Here is a 20,338-nt window from a genome sequence, read left to right as displayed (position 1 = left end):
AAATATTTTAAAAATATGGGCCCCACTTAAGGTGCGGAGATATGCGGAATAATAATGATAATAATATTAAATGATAATTATAAATAATTTTAAATAAGATAAGATTTTATTTTGTTAAAAAAATTTAAATTAAAATGGGACACCGACTATTTGGAAAAAAGGTAATATATATATATATATATACTTACTTACTTTTTTGAACAAATAACTTTCTCTATAATTTGTTTAAGTAAATCGATTACATAAATGAGTTATGGAAATTTATTGTAAATTGATATGGTAAAAATAAACAAAATACTGCAAATTTATTGATAATTCTAAATTTTTAGATATTTTAAAAAATAATGTGTTATGGAGATATGAATAACATTTTGGTGTTGCGTGAAAGATTTTCAGCAGGGCACGACGCTTCTCTCGCTCTTGTTCGTCTTGTCCAATGTCGATTGAGGTGATCGAGATCTCTTCCTCCGACGAAGACGGCGAAGAAGAGTTCGAAGAGAAAGTGAAGACTAAGCTCATGGCGAACAGAAGCACGGGAGGGGCTTCTTCGGGGGCAAAGCAATACTCGATCTGGGGATCAAAGAGAGTCGAGGAACCGTGGGAATGGGATGAATACGAAGAGGAAGAATACGAGTACGAAGAAGATGAGGTGGAAGATGACGACGACGACGATTGCTTCATTCTCCCTAACAATCCCTCCCTCGGTGACCAACTCGATCTCAGCCGTCGTCTAACCCTCGACAGCCCGCCGTTGTCAGATGACGTCGCGATCATTGCGGAACGAGGCAAGGTATTGTTTCCTCTCTCGACAAACCCTAGAAAAATCACGAAGCTATATGCGATTTCGCAGCAAAACTGTACTAATTTACTAAAAGGAACACTCAAAAAAATAATCTTTCAAGGAAGATCTTCCCGGTCTACTTTGTTCAAAGTGAAGTAGAAAAAGATATTCACCTTTGGAACACTCAGTATAAACATGTTTTTTTTTTCCTGCTGTTCTTGTTGTGTTGTCGGGATCATCATAAAGGGGAAAAAAAACCCTAAGCTATCCAACATCAGGTGACTGCAAAATCAGGTTTTTGTCAGGTGAATTGGAAGCTCTCAATAACATCGATGCTCACTAAGTTCTCAAGTCATGTATGGCATCATGTACGTTCAATTCTAGAGATTGTTTGAGCACCTAATCACCAATTTTAGATCTGTAATAACAGCTGCTGTATGGTTTTTTAATATGCATATGTAGAACTTTAGAAATGTTGTCTTCTTCTGTTGCAATTTAAGCCTCCAAACAAGGATTGCTCAATCATACAGGGGAAAAAACCCATAGCAGTCTAACATCAGGCGACTGCAAAATCAGGTTTTTGTCAGGAGAATTGGAAGTTCTCAAGTCCTGTGTCATGCACTCTCAATTATATCGATGCTCACTAAGTTCTCAAGTTCTGTATAGCATCTTGTATGTTCAATTCTAGAGGTGGTTAGAGCACCTAATCACCAATTTTAGATCTGTTACTGTGGGCTTTTTAGCATGCATATGTAGAACTTTAGAAATGTTGTCTTCTTCTGTTGCAATTTAAACCTCCAAACAAGGACTGCAAACGCATAATTTAATGATACAGCATGTGACTAAAGTTGCAAGTTTAACATTTGAAGTGGACAATTGCAGGTCGCTTGTAGAGATTATCCCCATTCAAGGCACTTGTGTGGAAATTATCCCTTCATCAAGACACCCCACAAAAGCCACTGCCAAAAGGTGATTTCTTTAACCCCTTCATTTAGTTAAGCATATCTACGATTCCCTAGACTTATAAATGGAGGTGAGAAGAATATATCAAAAGGATGGACATGTTGGAACTTTCGGACCGCAAAAATCGCTTTTTGCATTGCGGAAACCCCGAAATCTCATGCCACCGGATCCGTGCGAAGATAAAATTTCGTGTACATGTTTTCTAACCTCGATCTACTCTAGATCTACATGGTAGAGATTTATACCTTTGGTGCGAAGCCCTTCGCTTATCCCGCTCGTCCAAGAAGATGCCGGATCTCAAGGGTGTCAAGTGAACACCCCTCTATGTGTATCCACACGAACAATTAGGTAGAGAAAAAACCTCTTAAGTGTGTTAGCACTCAAGGAGGTTTCGGCCAAGGTGGAGGAGAGGGAGAACAAGAAGAGAGGAGTAAGAAGATGGAGTTACACAAGCACACCAAATGCACACTTAAGTGGCCGACCACTTAATGGAGGAGTTTTTTATCTCCATGGTATACCAAGGGTCACAACTCTTGGTCTCCCTCATGAGGTGGCACACACTTATGTAACCTTTGATGATGTGGCACATCATTATTGGCCGGTCCTATGCCAAGTCACAATGACATGACATTTGGTCACGTCAAGGTAAAGTCAAACTTGACTCTTCATCTTCCCTCTCAAGTCAAGTCACACTTGACTTAAATTCTCCCATGGTTGATCAAATCCAACCTTGATTCAAGTCAATTTAATTTAGTGAAACTCTATTCATTAAATTAAATTGATTCAATGAGTCATAATCTAAATTAGACTCATTAGACACATGAATCAAATTGAGCCCAACTCAATTAGTCTAATTTGGATTACTCTTAATCCAATTTGGTTCATCACATGAACCTAATCCACTTGGTCCATCATATGAACCTAATCTCCATCTAATTGTCCTTTGTGTGTGACCCTATAGGTTCTTGTAACGTTGACAATGCTCCTAAACCCATTTAGAAGCATAAGTAATGAGCGGTATCTAGCAACACATCATTGCTACCCAAGTTACAAGAATGTTGAGATCCAACATCACCTTGTGACTACTAATTGTGACTCTTCACAATATATGACAATATCCTTCTATCCTTGACATCTTGATTGATCAATTTGAGACATAGACGGTGTCATCCTCTGATCAATCTAAATCTTGAACTCCAAGTAGACTCACTTTAATCAAATGAGCTCAATATCTCATATTGACTCATTTGGGCATGACCATGCACTTAGTGGTCTCACTTTATCAAGAATAACGATGTCACTCCCGTCATATAGGAGGGATAGATCCCATCTATATCACTCACATCCCTCCGCATAATTTGTTACATACCAAGTAATCGCCTTTATAGTTCACTCAGTTACGGGTGACGTTTGACGAAGCCAAAGTATGTAACTCCTTATGTATGGAACTATGGTGACTTTAGGTCCAATGACTAATAGTCATACTAATAGCCACATGAGAAAATATATGACACTTATATAACGATCCATGATACTTTCTCATGGCGGGTCATTCAATATACATTCTCCAATGCATACCCATGTGTCAACTTGATATCCCCATATCCATGACTTATGAGATCAAGTCATCGAGTTGACCTACATGCTAGTCTCGTCACATTAACATTGTCACTGAATGTTAATACTTGACCAGGAATGATTTAGAGTAGTGTTCTCTATATCATCTCACTATCGATTCATCCAATTGATTGATATAGATAAGAACCTTCTACTTAAGGACGCTATTATACTTAGTTATTTGGCACCAATACAAGTAAGTATAATAACCACAAAGAAATGCTTTTATATATATACTAGAATATGATACAACGAGTCCATACAACAATCATCAAATGATTGGCTCTAGGGCTCTAACTAACAGGACATTGTATGTTGAAACTCTGTTCTTGGATTCCTTTTAAGTCCTTGCAAGTTCAGAAGCCTTTCTTATGTTTTCCCTGCTATTTCCTGCAAATATTGTTGAATGAATTGCTTAAAGATGATGAGGATTAGCTTAAGTCCATCGCAAGCCATTCCGCAGATATAAAACTTTGATCTCTGCTTAATGATCACTAGGCATATATGCCACCCCCATGCTTTAGGTTTCAGGATTAAACATTTTATTAGAAGTTTTACCCTGCTAACCGAAGTAGTATTAACTTAAACGAGCCATAGTATTCATCCAGCTAATAGAAGGTAAAAATTTATATACCCAGATAAAAAAAAGGTAAAAATTTCAATAATTTTAATCGTATGCTCTCAAAGTACCATTTATTACTTTCTTATAGGAGACATTGCTTAGTTGAACTAAATTAAGCATAAATTCTCATTAGCAGTTATGTTATATATCTTCATTTTTTGAGAATATTTGCAATCAAAGCAGAAAAGTACAGTATGCTGCAAAATCATGATGGCAAGTTCCTAACATTCTTCCCTAAAAAGACTGTTTTCTTTTCATTTTGATCAGGAAAGTAACTGTTTTCTTTTCATTTCTATATAGGAAAGTAAACTGTGTTATTGAAATAGTCTGTCGTTGCCGATGAAAATAAATATATTGTAAGTAGGCCTTAAAGACGAGAGCTCAAATTTAAGTCTAAATCTTCAGGTTAGCTTTCTAACTAGGAAGACTGTTGATTTGCTCAGATTAGTCTACGGTTGTAAATGAGCGGAGCCTAACTGCGTAAACACTAGAGATCAAGCCAAGCCAAGCTCAATATTAAGTAGATGACTTTGTAAACCAATTTGCTGATGGAGTATTCATGAACATTAAGATGTTTAGTTTGTTGGAAGTTCCTTCTATTATCTCATCAAACTTAAAAAATATGCTAAAGATTGGTTAGGTAGTTATCATTTTTATAATAAACATAAATAAACTCTTATTAGCATCATCAAGATTGATTCTGTTCATCAACGAAATCAAAACATCTTATGGAATGTTGATGAATTAATCTGTTGGTACATCGAAGACACTTCTCTCCGGCATGGCATTCTATTTGTGATTTCTGATAGTCTTATACTTCCATTTATCTGTTTATTTGATTCTTACGACCGTGCGATTTTCGCTATAATTGCTGCAGTGCTACTGCTATGTTTGCGATGAACCTGCTCCTTGTGACCGATGGGAAAAGCACTGTGAAGCATCGGACAAGCATATTTTATGGAATGACATGAGGAGAGACCATCGAGCAGCTCGGCGAAAGGTTAAGCCTGAATCATAGTTCCCTCTTGGTAAGTAGCTCAAATGCTAGTTCATGGGCAAACCTGAGTGTCTTGACAGAAACAATGGTTGTGTTTATCAGATGCTTTTGCTTTGTGAAAAAGTGGACTATCTGCGATTAAAAACCTTTTTTTTTTTTAATCATGATCATGCAATTGTTGAAGAAAAGGTGATATCGTTGTACAATTAAAAGCCTTTTAACTTCTCCAGGGCTGCTAGAATAACATAATTTATCTGCCTGCTGGTATTAAATATCATTAATTTCACAGTAAGATATAAATAAATAAATAAATTATAGAAGATAATTTATCCTAATATAATGATCTTTTGTATAACGAGACATTTGTATTTATTAAAAATTAATTTTAAAATTTATTGGAGTAAATACTCATCCAAGTAAACACACCCATCATGACATTGTGGAGCTATAATTAATAGTTCATTTTGGAAAATAATAATATCAATGTAAAATATTTACCAAGGAAAGAAAAAAAATTATAGAAAAAATATACATTATTTTTCTTTGGCTGTGAGACAAGATAATTATTTGCTTTCTATCACTTTCTTACATTTCCACAAATTTTAAAAAAATTATTTCCGAACTAGATAACCAGTTTGTTTGTCAATTAGGTATTAAACAGGGAATTTCTATAACCATCTGCAGTATTAGACAAGCAAAAAAGCATTCATATAAACTTAAATATGAACGAAGAAAATACATCAAAAGCGGAACATTCACTCATTCCTTTTTACATATGCGGAATGTTCACTCATCGTCGTAGGAAATATGGAAATCAGTGGTGCAGCCGGCTGCATCTGGGTCCTCAGCTCCGCAGCAGTCGTAGAATTTGGCAGCATAAGGTGGATCATTCGGACCAAGCTCGTAGTACCTTCAAAGTTCAATGAACAATAACAATTGTTTTTGAGTGAACAAGAATCGTTTACGTAGAGCGAATGGGAAGAAATAGCACAAGTTTTAGTTCCCAGTTGAGAAAATTGAAAAGAGCATACCCAGAATGGAATTTACACAGTTAGAATATATTTGGTACACTAGTAAACCAAAGAGGGAGTGATTGATACATTATACGAAAGGCTCTTATCAACAAGGAAAATTCGTAAGAAAGTTCAATGTGCAAAAACCAAAATACCAATAGAATCATTGAACCCGTTCGGTTGTACTTATTGAACTAACAAGCATGCCATGTCTTCCAACTAGTTGAGGCTTGTTATCGCAACTTCTTATCCTATCATTTTGAGCTTGTAGGCTTGATCATATCTAAACTATTCTACATCATACCGTTTACCTCTTCTACTTGCATCACACATCTGCCTTAAAGCTCTAGTACTTCCCAAACTTGGGCTCTGTTTACTTGGAGGGAACGGAGAGGAGAAAGAATGGTAGAAGTAAATGGAGGGAAGGCAAGTCTTTCCTCGGCGTTCAGAGATGCAAATAGATGTTGTGGACTGCAATTTTGCTCCCTCACACTACCCAAATCGCAAGGTAAACAGGTCAAGGGAATGGCCGCACACTCAATCCCTCCCCCCTCTTCAATCTCTCCATGCAAGTAAACAAAACCTCGGTTATACACGTTTATAGTAAAATTTGATATTTGGAACAAACCCTAGTCATGGGACTCAAACATGGAAATATGATCCTAATTCAGAGGATCTTATATCCGATAAGAGCTAAGAACTCAATCGATACATCGATATTTTAACCACAATGGATGACCAATGCATTTTATGCATATGCATATCCAGAGGAATTGCATGTTCAATTGTGCTTGTGACATCAATCTCTCCATTCATCAGTAGCAATTCCGTAAGAGAAAGTAATTCGCAAATCAGCCAAAGTTGCTTGTAAATCGCACTAAAAAAGGGTGGGAATGGTTCATGCAGCAATCAATATACCAACTAGTTTTAAATCTATGATGAGGAAGAACCGGCGGAATCTCGATCTAGAAAAGGTAAAATCAAGGAAGCTCCTACTTGAAGAACAAAGAAGTTTCGGAATCAAAGGATCGTTATTGGTTAGGGTCGGGGAACGATTAGCATACCTCTTCTGGTCGTCGTGCCTGCGACAGACGAAGAAGGAAGGGTGAAACCGGCACGAGGAAGTCGTATTGGAGGCAGCGTCGTACGCACGCTTGCACCGCCGACACAGCTTCTCCCTCCGCCCCGCGCCGCCGGCTCCCTCCTCCTCTTTCGCGACGGCCGGCAGTCCTTTCTCCGTCTCCATTTCAGAAGCCGAGATCCAAAATCTGTTTCCGTATGCATTTACGTCGGCCTCTCGGGCCAATTATGGGCCACAAATCGGCCCGGTTCGTTCCCTTATCCAGCCCAAATGAGGGCCAATTTGGGCCGCAAACAATATTACGATAGTCCCAGATAATCTCATCCGTTTTTTTGTTCGCGAAGCAGATAATTTTGACTCAGTAACTAGCCAATCACGCATCGGGTAATCAAACGGGTGTCGTAGAGCAAGTGCGGTTTCATAATCGAGACTCGGTTCTAAAAATTTGGGCGCGGCGCCGCCTTCAGTTTCAAAGCCCCGCCAAAAATCGTATGTATTCATAAGGGCAATTCGGCGGAATCCCGACACATTCAATCTCAATCTCGATCTCGATCCGCCTAGCTTCTTCCTCAAAACCCTCGCTTGGCATGGCCGTCGATCCTCTCCTCTCCGTCGATCCTCAAGTCGCGGTGAGTTCCAATTTCGATGCTTTCTCACTGTTTTTTTCCCTTAGGTTTCACCCAATCGATCGCTCAATTGTTACCTCCTACCTCTTTCCAAGGCTCTCGATCCGGTGGTCGGACCAAGTTCGTGCACTTCCCCTTCTCCGCTGAATGACCGGCCCCGTTTTGTGGTGAGGTTTCGTCCTTGCAGTTTTATCAAGTATATTAGCTGCTTCTTGTTGATGAAGTTTCCATCTTGGGCGTGAAATTGATTGGATCAGGGCGCTGGCCTCAAGAACTTGGGGAATACCTGCTTCCTCAATGCGGTTCTGCAGTGCCTCACGCATACGGTGCCGTTTGTGCAGAAGATTCTCAAGACGGATCACTCTCCTTGCTTCCGTGGTATGAGCCTGTGGATCGCCTTTTGGCTTGCTGATTGCTCTCCCATTTGAACTCATCTCTAATACTTGTCCATCGCTGTTGTTGAACATGCAGCTGCAGATGGTGATTTCTGCTCATTCTGTGCTTTCAAACAACACGTCAGCAGTTGTTTGCTGCTCTCAGGATATGTTACTTCGCCTGTAAAATTCGCAGAAAATTTGAGCCGTATCCTCAAATTTTTATGAATTTATCTTTACATCAAGCATATCATCATACTTGGGATGCTATTATCTCTACAAGAACATTAGCTACTTAGATGGCGTTCAACAACTTCTGACTTTGAATGTGGATTAGCTAGATTTACCTTTGATTCTTTAGTTAGTCATATGCAATCAAACTATAAGAATTTAATAGCTGATGTGTGGTCTGTATTGAATTTATCTATTCTTTTAGTCAGTATATTTGATCTACCTACCATCATCTAGGTGATATTTGCCACAGTTCATATTTCTATGCATTTATCTAGATTTGTTATTGATGGAAAACACATACTATTGGTTGAACAGCTTCTGATGTAGCAATAGCTCAAAGTTGCCATTGTTTTGAAGTAAACTAGCTTGATATAACTTCTCATGTCATGATGGAATTATTGTAGGCAATAAGTCTAGCAAGTTGATGTCAAATCTAGGTGTTTTTTCATTCATATTTAGTTTGTAATATGCAACTAAGATAGTAGTATTTGGCTTTGTCGATTTTGATTGAAATTGCTAGGATCTTCATCTTATATGCTATAATACAAGTAAATAAAATGTAGAATTTTTTATGAAGAGAGCAACCTAGTGAAACATGGAGTACTTAACCTTTTAATTTCTAGAGATATCACCTCATTTTCAATTAGGTCAGCAAGAAGATGCTCATGAATTCCTCCAATCATTGTTAGATAGTATCCATTCTTGCTGTCTTGGTAACAAATCTGACGATTGGAAGTCTTCTCTAGATAAAGATAGCTTTGTTACACAAGTATTCGGAGGATGTCTTAGAAGTCAGGTAATTCTATACTCTTTGCTAATACGGATATATGGATTTATGTTTGATTTGCATTATATGTTTTTTTTTTTCCGTTTCAGCTACGTTGTTGTGGTTGTGGTCATCTTTCCGACACCTTTGAACCACTTCTTGATCTTAGCTTGGAGATCGATAACGCAGAAAGTGTTGTTGATGCGCTGACATCCTTCACTAGGTTAGAGAAAATTGATGATTCTGAAATCAAATTAATTTGTGAAGGATGCAAGTCTCAAGTCACAATGGAGAAGCAGCTTAAGTTGAAGACAGCGCCAGAAGTTCTTGCACTACACTTGAAGAGATTTAAGAATGATGGAAATACATGCTACAAGATCTATGATTCGGTGAATTTTCCATTGGAGCTAGACTTGAGCTCATTCTTAAGTTGTCCTATTGATGAGGTTTGTGTTAGTTGTGCTTATTGCCAGTTGTGCTATTTATAAGAAAATGAAGTTCTCATCCTCAATGGCTAGTGCAGGTCCAGTTTAAGTACGATCTTTCTTCAGTTCTGGTGCATATTGGTTCACCATATTCTGGACATTACTATTGCTTCGTTCGATCCTCTCCGAGCACATGGTATCAGATTGATGACCGCAAGGTGACTTTTATTATGTCGACCTTTTACAACAGGCATGATAATGGTTCTAACATTGCTGTTGTTTGTAGGTGACTAGAGTTGCTGAGGAGTATGTATTAGAACAAGAAGCCTACGTGCTCTTTTATGTTAAGCAAGGAACATCATGTTGGTTCTCAAGCTTCTTGGAAAGAGAGAGGAAACATATCGATGACACCAGTGACACTTCTCCAATATCTGTACTTGATCATCTTGAAAGGTACCATTCGTCTCCTACAAACAGTGAAGGTAGTTGCAGCAGTTCAAGAGAATCTCCTGCAGAGCAAGCTGAAATTCCCTCTGTCAAACCACAAGATAAGATACTTGAAAGCAAGACGAATGGGGCTGAGAATTCCGTCAGCGATGATAATCGACCTCCATTACGATCAGCTGCATGGTCCATACCTGTCCAGGATCTGGATGTTTTGTTTGAAGATGAAATCAAGGGTGTGTTTGCTCAACCATATTGATTTGTGCATTTATACACTCCTTTTGCTCGCTTACAATTTCCATTCTTGTGATCCTGCAGAAGACGAGAAAGATGATTCGCCTCCTGCAGAGGAACTGAAGGCTGCTGCTAATAAAGAAAACCAACCTGTTCTGGAGTCTACAAACGATGATACTCAGGCGAACAAGGCATTTAACAGATTAGTAAGAGGCATGCCTAAATCTCGGAGGTCAGGCATCTTGGCTTGTCTTACTTCTCAGCATGGATCATTCAGAAAGCGGTCTCTGAACCTGGGAGATTCCAGTGGCAGCAAGAGGACAAAGGTTCATGGCGTGCATGATGATGGATCTCAGCAAAAATCAAGAACGATGTCTCAGAGCCTTAGTCCGCGTTCTATTAGGAGAGGTTTGTTTATTGAAGGATCCAACATGAGCTGATTTGTATTTCTGTTGAAAATTACATATTGATGATTTTGTTAATATCGATAACATCTAGTTTGATGTTATGAATAGCTTGAGCTGGAGTACTTAGTGCTAAATATCAATGAGATTTAGCATGTGAAGTTAGCTACTGATTCTAGAATGGAAGAACTGAAAACATTGCTCTACATGTACACAACATTGTTTGAATCAAGTGACATCTTAATGACTATTCTAAGGAGAATATAGTGAGCAGATTCAGCAATGGAAAAGAGAAATTTTAGCACCTGTAACTTCTAGAAGTAGAATTCTTCAGGTAAGTCGATGAATTTTCCAGATAAAAAGCTTTTGTATTTCCTTTTGAGATCTCGAACTGCAGAAAACAACCTTTACCATTAATCAGACAAGACAAAAACAAAGGCACAGGGAACCCTCACCCTTAGAATCTGCAACATTCGTTTTGCTTTCAGGTAATTTGTTGCACAAAGTCGACTTCACCAGCTCCAGTAGTCTTTTGCCTAGGATCGATAAGAAAATTTAAATAGCATTAGCACATTTCACATTTCATCAATGTGTTTATAACAGAATGCTGCTACCGTCTCCATCTTACCAGTGATATGCCTTCCACCATCATTGGCATTGATCAAGTAGGAAGGGATTTCGCTTTCTTCCAGCTGCAAGAAAAGTGCCTTGGCAAGCTCAAGTGGTTCAATAGGCGAGGGGGGCTTGAGGAATGCAGGCACAAACTTCCCATCTTGATACCCAGCCAAGAAGTGATAAGCAGCTTGACCTGATGACAAGTTTGATACTGCCGGGACAACACCAGTGCTGTGATTCAAATACTCATCAATGAGATTGAGACAAAAACATAACGAATAGGACTCGCTGACTTCACCTGTCAGCCATGACGATGACCAATGAAGTTGGCTTCTTTATCACATGAGATGCTGGGGAATGTGTGGTCTGGAAAAATGGTGCTGCCCCATGAAAAGATAGGATCACACCAGCATCACTGGATATTGCAACCTTATGGAGCTCTGAGCATCGCAGGAAGGTATCCTCTGGAGCAAGCAGCTGAATCGCAGAATCACCGGATAATAGAAGTCTAACAAGGAAAAAAATAACATTGAATAAGAATAACCTTCTTCTATATACGAACTATGGGAATTATAACTATCGAGCAATAATAACCTAGCAGAAAGAGGCAGACCCCCTCTTGCAGATATTATAGGAGCAGCCAGAGCAACTAGAGCATCTTTTGTTGTATTAGTATTAGCATATGCTCTACCACAAAGGATAACTGATGAACGCTCTACATCTGCAGCAGCAAATCCATTAGATGCTTGTGAACCAAACCCAAGAATGTCCCTAGCACTTGAACTGTCAGAAGAGCAAAAAAATGAGTCAGTCGATGCACAAGATATAGTGAACAAACGGACAGACCATGCGCATAGTCTAGGTTAAACTCATTTTCCCTTGTTCTAATATTATTAGAAAAATAAACGCACGTAACTAAATAAGTACTTTGTACTAATCAACAAAATGTCAATAACAACAAAATAGTCCTGCAATTTGCGAGTTTCTACATCATAAGTTACCTACACATCACCTCAAGTTACCTCATGGAGCTAGCAACGTAAACTGTCAATGGGCAAGAGTCATGTGAAATTGCACGGCTAGGTATTTCCCACAGAATTTTAGATAATGACAACATTGCAGAGGGATTATCACTGATGATGCGGACTTTTGCATCACAATTAGAAGGTGAACCAATCGCTCCATCTACAACAAAGATTTTTGAGACTGAAGAAATGTGACAAGTAACCTGGAAATGGGAAGAAATAGCAAGAATTAGGAAGAATCAGGGAAGAAACACATGACCGAATACAAAAGGTACCTGTTTCAAAAGTTTACTGAATTGAGCCTTAGAAATTTCGGGAGCTTCACCAAGAGTGTCTCCTCTCACATAAAGTGGAATGCCTGATAAATTGTCTAAAAAATGCATGTGATAAGCCATATTATCATGCATAGCTCAAATTATGAAAAGTTAAAAGAAAAATAAGTTGCAATGACTAAACCATCAAAGGAAGTTTGTATTATTACCTATTGAAGTTGCACCATGCTTTAGAAGCTCAGTCTTTTTCAAGTTGTGAAAGACTTTTTCCTTCACAATCACACCTCTCGCAGCGAGGGCCCCATTTAAACCGTAAGATACATCTAGGCTTTCACTATGGATGAAAACCAGCAAATGATATACCATGTTAACAACAGATATGCAAAAAGACAATGTTCTCCAAAAAAACTATATGTGAACATAAAGACGTCAGTTAACTTTCAAGGATAGTATGTTTAACACTTCGACTCAGTTTTATAAAGTGATTAAGTAGTACCTATCATTAACATTACACATGTATATTCCTGTATATCTATTAGACTTATCCAGTTGAGAATTATATGGTAAAAAATTCATCTTTATGTAAATTGTCTTGTGCCATCAAATTTATCTCACATATTTCTCCTCTTGAGATTGCAACACAGACGCCAAGCATTTTGAACATTTTCCAAGACCAAATAGTAGAATTTACCTGGGAGATGCTGTTGTTTCTTTATCCTCATCAGTCAAAGGTGCTGAAACTGTATGCTGAACAACCCGCAGCAACAAAAACACAAAAATATTAATTAAATGACAAACTTTCCAACTCTCAAAAACTCAATTGCACGTGTACCCAAGAGCATGAGAACATTAAAAGTTCATGGACATTTCTTATATAAGTTATAACCAAAGATCAGCAAACACTGTTAATCATGTAATATAAAAATTCAGAAAAAAGAAGTTGGATTAGGAAACTACTATCTGTGGTTGGAGCCTTTAAGATCAATCAATTATATTCGTTTTTGTGCTATTATCATAAGAAGACATAAATATTGTTATTAAAACAGTCATTTTAAAACCTAAAAGCTGCTATCTTTTCATTGTGCTATTGTTTTGAATACAGTTAACATAACAAAAAACAGCACCCTGTCATGATTCATATAAGCTTTCCCGTGTGTTTATTTTTACACAAAAATAGAAAGAAAAAAAGTTAAAGCTAGAAGTTTCAGGTATCAGATTTTACTTTAAGAATCTTATCTCATTTACCATCACAAATATATATCACAAAACGAATTCTACATTTAAAATTACTTAAGAATATTAAATCCATTAAAAGTCAATATTTATTCAACATTTGTGGAGACTAATAATTTTTACTGATTCTAAAAAATGTGTTGCATTATTTGGTAATATTAAAATTTTAATTACTGTAACTCCAACTTACAAGTTGCACAAGCATTCCAGTTCATTGAAACAAAATCACTCAAAAAAATAAGCATGTTTAGGGTTGTAAACAGGCCAAGCCAAGCTGAGCCAAGCTTTGTGATGTTCAAGCTTGTTTCATAAAGTAACTGAGCCGAGACGAGCCAAGCCGAGCAAACTTTAAAATGAACCAAGCCATTAAAATAATTGTTTAAGTTTGGCTTGGTTTCTTTTTTATGAGGTTGAGCTTAGTTTGAGCTTGACTTGAACTTGATTTGTTTAAATATTATCGAGCTCTCAATTCAACCTTGTTTGATTGATTAAAACTTTTACATTTTAAGCTTGTTTGATTAATTATTGAGCTTGATAATACAAATTTGTTTGCTCATTTTGAAAGTTTCTTTATTTATTTAGCAAGTTGATAAGAATTTTTATTGATGAACATGATTCACAAGCTAAACACGTATGTATTCAAGCGTATTCGTTTAGTTAAACGAGTTGTTCGAGCTTGTACATTTAATTGATCTTGTGTATATTGAATGAACATAAACAAGCTCTTACCAAGCTGAACACTAAACTTATTCACAAACGTTCGGTTCAACCCTACTGAAAATGGACAAAAGAGAATAGAAAATCCAAGATAAACATAATTAGTAGGCTCATGTCCAGAATCGAGATTCAAACTAAGAACAGCTCCATGGGATGTTCAGGTATTCAACACAAAAACATCCAAAACCCTAATTTTATTGCACAACAAACAGAATAAGTAAAGAAGATGAGGTAGTGGGCACTGACGGCTCTAGTAAGAGAGAGGGCGAGGCGGAGAACGAGAGAACTAGCGGTGGTCGAAGGCGGCGATGAGGAGGCGAAGGCGAAGCGACAGAGAAGTCTCGAGACCACGTTCTGCATCAGCGAGTCGAGCTTGCTCCACGGGAAAACGGAGGCGAGGAGGAAAAGCCAAAAAATAGAGATGGCAAACGACTGGGCCGCCAGCGAACCGAGCCGGCTCGGTTTGTGCTATTCTTAAAATGGTCGGACCGAACCAGCCCGGATTGAGCTGTGCTCGACATGGTCCAATAAGAGTCAAACCTTGAGCACAGGTCAATACACAATGGATCACGCTTAGCACGATTCAAACCTATTTGGTAGCATAAAATGCCCAAGGATAGCAAGGTACAAGGTCTTGTTTCTATTTTTATTTTTTTAAAAACGTATATTATATTTTTTAAAAAAATATTTTTTAAATATTTTTTATTATGTCATGAGATAAGATGATATTTTCTTTCCTAGAAAATAATATTTTTTTCATTTTCTTAAAAAATAAAAATAAAAAATTTACAAACCAAAATGCTATATTTCAAAAATGAAAAATATTAGCAACTTATTTCTAAACTTCTAAACAAGAGTAAAACTTAAAATATCAATATTTCCCCCTCTAATGTAGTGACATATAATTTAATAGATTTAGAAAGATAAAATTTATTATCCTTAAAAGGTAAAATTTATCATCCTTACTCTTTTACAGCTACCCTACGTTATTAAGGGAGTAAATTAGATATCGAATAGACCCCAATGTAAAAGGATATTTTCAGTGATCTTGTCCAAATCACTGAATCAACGGACGTTGGGCATGTGACACTCTCTTGGTTACTGACATAGATCTCTGACCGGTCATACGACCCTCCGGCGAACCTGCAAAGAAGTCGGGCCGGGAAGGGGTTTCCGGCGACAACCCTCCGACGCTCAAGTCAGGCAAGTGGACAGCAAAGAAGTGATTCCGAATATCTAAGAACGCATACCTCCAATGAAGGGTGAGACCCTTTATATAGAGCTGCGAAGAGGCTCGCGCACACATACCGAGGCACGTACGTGTCCCCAGCCCATACCTCAGCATGAGCTTGTCAGACAAACTTACCTGACACCATACTGCTACAGTCCGAGCACGTCTTTGATGGGACAACGGAACCCTCTGTCATAAGATTTTGCGTATGGCCTACTCGTCGAACATACCCGCCGTCAGAAGATGTTCCCTTGTCCTTTTCCCCTTTTTCTCCATGCCGAGCGTCCGGCCGGTCGGCCGCTACCTCGCATCCGGCCGGTCGTATGTGCTGGATCACCTCAATCTGATTCCCGGTCGTGTGCTCTGTGGACTGTTCGCAGTGTTGCTACTTTATGTCTTCGGCCGAGCGGGCTACCCACTCGGCCATACGACTCTGTTCAACATGAGCGTCGGAACCCCGGCTCCCCGCCGAGGTGTCTTTGCTTTCGTTTAGAACCCGGTCGTCCAATCGGTCCACTCTTGTCCGGTCGGCCATTTAACCTTTTGGCTTCCACGTGGCGTTGACTCCCTGGAACGGGGGTCCCCTGTTCTTACCGCCGGATCACTTGCCTCCCCTTCAAGTCTAGTCGAAGGAGGCGATTAGTCCGACTGACTGGACCTTCAGTTGAGCCGAGAGGAAACTACCATCCGCTCGGAAGCAAAGGGGGCAGCTAAAACGCCAGTCAACGCCAACATTCCCCAGCATCTCTTCGAAGTTTCCGCCAATCTCCATCATTAAGGTCGAGCACGCGCTCATTAAATGCGTTCCAGTGGCTGAATGCCACGTGGTGGTGCTGCCGTCATTGTATGGCGACGGCGTGGTATTCTGAACGGGATCGAGGCGGTTCGAAATGAACGGTGCGATACGTGCTCCGATTCTCGTGACCTGGATCTGACGGTGGAGGCCGCTCGGACTCCACCCTATAAAGCCTTCTCTTCTTTCCTTCGCCTCACTTCTGCTGTCGCGTGCCTCCCGATTCTACCTTCTCAGCGCTCCGGCGATCCAGCTTAGGGGTGTCAAAAATGAACCCGACCCGACGACCCAACCCGAGTCGACCCGAAAAAAATCGGGTTCGGGTTGGGCATTTTCGGGTTCGGGTCGGGTTCGGGTTGGAGGGTTGGAGAGTAAAAAAATTTCGGGTTGGGTCGGGTTGGGTTCGGGTTGACCCGGGTTGACCCGGGTTGGCTTAAATATAGGGTTTTGTGGGTTTTTTTAGAGTTAAATCAAATTTTATTTTAAAAATTTAGATGTTTTTATGTATATTAATATCATGTTTGTATGATAATGATGGAATATTGAGATAAAAGTGAAGAATTATAGGGAAAATAGCCCAAAAAAGTCGTTTTGAATCGGATTTTCGGGTTATATGGGTCGGGTTCGGGTTGATCGGGTTGGTCGGGTTCGGGTTCGGGTTGAGGTGTTTTGGGTTGAACTCGGGTTCGGGTCGGGTTCGGGTTGGGTTAAAAAAAAAAAAAAAAAACTCAACCCGACCCAACCCGACCCGACCCACCCGAATTGACACCCCTAATCCAGCTCCTCTGTGCTCCGACGATCCCCGGCGTTTTTCTTTTGATCCTCATTCTTCTCTGTAAGGCTCTTTCCCTGCTCTTTCTTTGGTTCTTGCGGTTCTTGTGCGTATTTAGTGTTTCTTTCCCGAGTTTTGGTTCTCGGGACACTGTTCCGTTGCCATATTCTTCCGTGTCTCCTCTTTCATTTTCTTTTGATTTCGTCCGTTCGGACAATGGCCTCTTCCTCTCAACCCGATGACCAAACCCTCGGCCCATGGTATACTACCATGGAGTCGTACTTCGATCGGCGTGAAGTCGATCTTTTGATAGATAATTTTGAGATTCCTTCCGACCTCGAACTTATCTTACCCACTCCCTCCGCTCGGCCACACAAACCGCCGCGCGGAGCTTTTTGTGTTTTCCGCGACCAGTTTACAGCCGGTCTGCGATTTCCGATCCATCCCTTCTTTGTAGAAGTTTACAACTTTTTCGGCATTCCGCTCGGAAGCCTAGTCCCCAATACCTTCCGCCTCCTATGCGGCGTTGTCATCCTATTCAAGATCCATAACATTCCCCTCCGACCGGAGGTCTTCTATTGTTGGTGCAACCTTAGGTCAAGGTTGACCTGGTTGACCTGACTCGAGTTGAGCTGACTCGAGTTGTGTTTTGATGTTTGACGATGTTTGACGAGAAGAGAGTTGTATTCTTGATGTTTGACAAGAATAGGTGTTTGGGAGATTGTAGGTGCAACCTTAGGTCAAGGTTGACTTGGTTGACCTGATTCGGGAAAAGTCCAAGCAGGGAGCTTGGCACGCGAAAAGTCCAAGTATGGAGACTTGGCACTGGAAAAGTCCAAGTATGGAGACTTGGCACGGAGAAGTCCAAGCAGGGAGCTTGGCACGAGGGAAAGTCCTAACTCGGATGTTAGGCAGGTGGAAAGTCCTGGTGAGTGAAGCCAGGCAATGGGAAAGTCCTAACTGGGATGTTAGGCAGTGTGGAAAGACCTGGTGAGTGAAGCCAGGCAGTGGGAAAGTCCTAACTGGGATGTTAGGCAGTTGGAAAGTCCTGGTGAGTGAAGCCAGGCAGTGAGAAAGTCCTAACTGGGATGTTAGGTAGTGTGGAAATCCTGGTGAGTGAAGCCAGGTGAAAGTCCGGGTGGGTGAAGCCAGGCAAGGGAAAATCCAGATGGATCAGGGATGATCGGACATCTGGTGTTGAGGAAAGTCCAAGTAGGTCAAAGGGATTGACCGGACACTTGGCGAGAAATTCTAGCAGTCAAGGGAGTGACCGATGCTAGGAATGAAGTATCAACAGTCGAGGTTGACCGAATGTTGGTTTGGAAGGCTTGGGACTTGGTTGGGCAAAACCAAGTCACTAGTTATCTGATCGATGCGGTGACCGATCGAGAATCGATGTGCTCTTGATCGGTGTCGATCGATCTGCCGGACCGATCGGGTGATCGATGGCCGCGAGAAGGCGCTGATCGGTCGTGGACCGATCAAAACTCACGATCGGTCGTGGCGACCGATCAGAGACGATGTCGTGGAAGGAAGAGCTTCAAAGCCAAGAGTTGGGATCGGTGCGTGGACCGATCCGGTATCTTGATCGGTCCACGAGACCGATCGAGTCGCCTAAAATTTTACGTGCGGTGATCGATGCGATCGGTAGCGAACTGATCGGTCCGAGGCCGATCAGATTCGCTCTTCCAGCATAGCGGCTAGTTTCTTCATTGTTTCTTCTTCGTAGGTATAAAGGAGACGAGGGCATCTTCTACTGCTCTCTTCCTCTTCTCTTCTTCCTGAGCCAAGTGCTACAGTGCTTGAGCTTTGTTGAGCTCTTCTTCGCAAGCTTCGCGTGAGCTTCTTCCTTCGGCTGGGACTCTGACTGAGCTGCTGCTGTGGTTGGCGTCTGAGAAGTTGTTGCTTCTTCAACAGTCGACAAGAAGGCAAGGGTTGTTTACATTTGCTGTGCATTTACTTCTTGCTTCTCTTGTATTTGTACTCCTTATCTTGCTGTTGCAAGAAGTAGTTGTGGCGAAGTTTCTCCACCCATAAGGAGCTCATATTTAGCCGGTTCTCCGGGGACTCATCCACCGACAGATTGGTAGGCTTCGTCCACCTTACGGACACACCGAGGAGTAGGAGTTCATCTCCGAACCTCGTTACATCAGTTTGTTTTTCTTCTCCTTAGTTTCTTCCTTGTATTTCCGTTGCGACTAACCCTAACTGTAGAAAGAACGCGAGAATTTGGGGCGGCTATTCACACCCCCCTCTCTAGCCGAGTACGAACGATCCCAACATCTATTACTTCTATTACCCTAAACAATCCGAGCCGGGCACTTACATGTTTCAGGCTCGGCCCGGCTTAGTTTTCTTCAATAAACTTCCTTCTTCCAATAAGCATTGGAAAGACTTTTACTTCTATATTCGCCTTCCCGAGCGGGCTACCTTCCGAACCCAATGGCAGGTCGGCAATTCTCTCTCCCCAGAAATCAAAAGATTCAAGACCCGACCGGATTATCTTCACGCTGCCAACATGCTTGCCGGTCTGCGGGTCGACATCAACAAATTCCTTCCAGAAGGGGTTATGTATATATTCGGGCTGAGTCCGATCAGAACACCCCTCCCGAGCGGCTTCGGTAAGAATTTTACTTGTACATTTGCCTTGCTTGCTAACTGATTTTTTCCTCTTTCCTTGCAGCGAATATTTTCATGAAGTCGATGATGGCTGGTATTCTGAAGAGGAAAGCAGCGGCGCTCGAAGCCGCGGCGGCCAAAAAAATGGAGACGCTCGGCATTGAGCCGGTCGGCTCGCATGAAGGGGAGAGCGGGACTCATGAAGAGTCGGCCGCTCAGGCCTCTCAACAGAATGTGGCAAGAGGAGCCACCCCCAGTGGAGGACCAACTGTCCAAGAGGAAGGCTCCGCTCGGGAGGAAGTGCAACCCCGCCAAAAGAGGCGTCGAGTGGAGACTCCCCTCCGATCGGCTACGTCCGCGGTCCAGCCATCCGAGCGGGTCACTGCAACCGCTCGCGGCAAGGCTCCACAGGTCGAGGCGATTTCGTCCGATCGGACACCATCGCATTTGGACGCGTCAGCAGACCCTCTTGAGGCCGTT

At 40.9% G+C, this 20,338-nt stretch overlaps 4 protein-coding genes across 4 annotated transcripts; 2 read left to right on the top strand and 2 right to left on the bottom strand.

The window, feature by feature from the left end:
* The first annotated feature begins 354 nt into the window (after positions 1–354).
* On the top strand, positions 355–5,252 carry LOC122045927. Its single transcript, XM_042606360.1, has 3 exons — positions 355–790; positions 1,664–1,750; positions 4,861–5,252. The coding sequence occupies exons 1-3, from the start codon at positions 437–439 to the stop codon at positions 4,999–5,001; spliced, it is 582 nt and encodes a 193-aa protein (XP_042462294.1). The 5' UTR covers positions 355–436; the 3' UTR covers positions 5,002–5,252.
* A 294-nt stretch (positions 5,253–5,546) lies between these two features.
* On the bottom strand, positions 5,547–7,279 carry LOC122045926. The gene is made up of 2 exons (XM_042606359.1): positions 7,058–7,279; positions 5,547–5,890 (listed from the first exon to the last, which is right to left on the bottom strand). Exons 1-2 carry the CDS (start codon positions 7,237–7,239, stop codon positions 5,767–5,769), a joined length of 306 nt encoding a protein of 101 aa, XP_042462293.1. The 5' UTR covers positions 7,240–7,279; the 3' UTR covers positions 5,547–5,766.
* Positions 7,280–7,575: 296 nt separating this feature from the next.
* On the top strand, positions 7,576–10,690 carry LOC122045923 (ubiquitin carboxyl-terminal hydrolase 21-like). Its single transcript, XM_042606357.1, has 9 exons — positions 7,576–7,703; positions 7,796–7,867; positions 7,958–8,078; positions 8,172–8,282; positions 8,932–9,104; positions 9,185–9,520; positions 9,598–9,717; positions 9,786–10,179; positions 10,262–10,690. Exons 1-9 carry the CDS (start codon positions 7,662–7,664, stop codon positions 10,615–10,617), a joined length of 1,725 nt encoding a protein of 574 aa, XP_042462291.1. The 5' UTR covers positions 7,576–7,661; the 3' UTR covers positions 10,618–10,690.
* On the bottom strand, positions 9,708–14,846 carry LOC122045925 (phosphoenolpyruvate carboxykinase (ATP)-like). Its single transcript, XM_042606358.1, has 13 exons — positions 14,690–14,846; positions 13,185–13,240; positions 12,703–12,827; positions 12,497–12,591; positions 12,219–12,424; positions 11,791–11,979; positions 11,495–11,704; positions 11,210–11,427; positions 11,037–11,117; positions 10,887–10,972; positions 10,328–10,626; positions 10,138–10,255; positions 9,708–10,020 (listed from the first exon to the last, which is right to left on the bottom strand). The coding sequence occupies exons 1-10, from the start codon at positions 14,801–14,803 to the stop codon at positions 10,896–10,898; spliced, it is 1,371 nt and encodes a 456-aa protein (XP_042462292.1). The 5' UTR covers positions 14,804–14,846; the 3' UTR covers positions 9,708–10,020; positions 10,138–10,255; positions 10,328–10,626; positions 10,887–10,895.
* Positions 14,847–20,338: the final 5,492 nt, after the last annotated feature.

This window comes from Zingiber officinale, chromosome 2B (assembly GCF_018446385.1).
Source record: "Zingiber officinale cultivar Zhangliang chromosome 2B, Zo_v1.1, whole genome shotgun sequence".
Taxonomy (NCBI): domain Eukaryota; kingdom Viridiplantae; phylum Streptophyta; class Magnoliopsida; order Zingiberales; family Zingiberaceae; genus Zingiber; species Zingiber officinale.
Note: the sequence above shows the minus strand (reverse complement) of the source record. Positions and strands in the feature narration are given on the sequence as shown.

What these genes read in the sequence shown, in the direction of transcription:
- LOC122045927 (XM_042606360.1), top strand. Translation starts at nt 437, where the DNA reads ATGTCGATTGAGGTGATCGAGATCTCTTCCTCCGACGAAGACGGCGAA. An exon ending in TCATTGCGGAACGAGGCAAG is followed by an intron (nt 791 to 1,663) that starts GTATTGTTTCCT and finishes GGACAATTGCAG; the next exon opens with GTCGCTTGTAGAGATTATCC. An exon ending in ACAAAAGCCACTGCCAAAAG is followed by an intron (nt 1,751 to 4,860) that starts GTGATTTCTTTA and finishes TAATTGCTGCAG; the next exon opens with TGCTACTGCTATGTTTGCGA.
- LOC122045926 (XM_042606359.1), bottom strand. Translation starts at nt 7,239, where the DNA reads ATGGAGACGGAGAAAGGACTGCCGGCCGTCGCGAAAGAGGAGGAGGGA. An exon ending in AGGCACGACGACCAGAAGAG is followed by an intron (nt 5,891 to 7,057) that starts GTATGCTAATCG and finishes TGAACTTTGAAG; the next exon opens with GTACTACGAGCTTGGTCCGA.
- LOC122045923 (XM_042606357.1), top strand. Translation starts at nt 7,662, where the DNA reads ATGGCCGTCGATCCTCTCCTCTCCGTCGATCCTCAAGTCGCG. An exon ending in ATGACCGGCCCCGTTTTGTG is followed by an intron (nt 7,868 to 7,957) that starts GTGAGGTTTCGT and finishes TGATTGGATCAG; the next exon opens with GGCGCTGGCCTCAAGAACTT. An exon ending in GAGGATGTCTTAGAAGTCAG is followed by an intron (nt 9,105 to 9,184) that starts GTAATTCTATAC and finishes TTTCCGTTTCAG; the next exon opens with CTACGTTGTTGTGGTTGTGG.
- LOC122045925 (XM_042606358.1), bottom strand. Translation starts at nt 14,803, where the DNA reads ATGCAGAACGTGGTCTCGAGACTTCTCTGTCGCTTCGCCTTCGCCTCC. An exon ending in TCAGTAAACTTTTGAAACAG is followed by an intron (nt 12,425 to 12,496) that starts GTACCTTTTGTA and finishes TCCCATTTCCAG; the next exon opens with GTTACTTGTCACATTTCTTC. An exon ending in TGGTGGAAGGCATATCACTG is followed by an intron (nt 11,118 to 11,209) that starts GTAAGATGGAGA and finishes TATCGATCCTAG; the next exon opens with GCAAAAGACTACTGGAGCTG.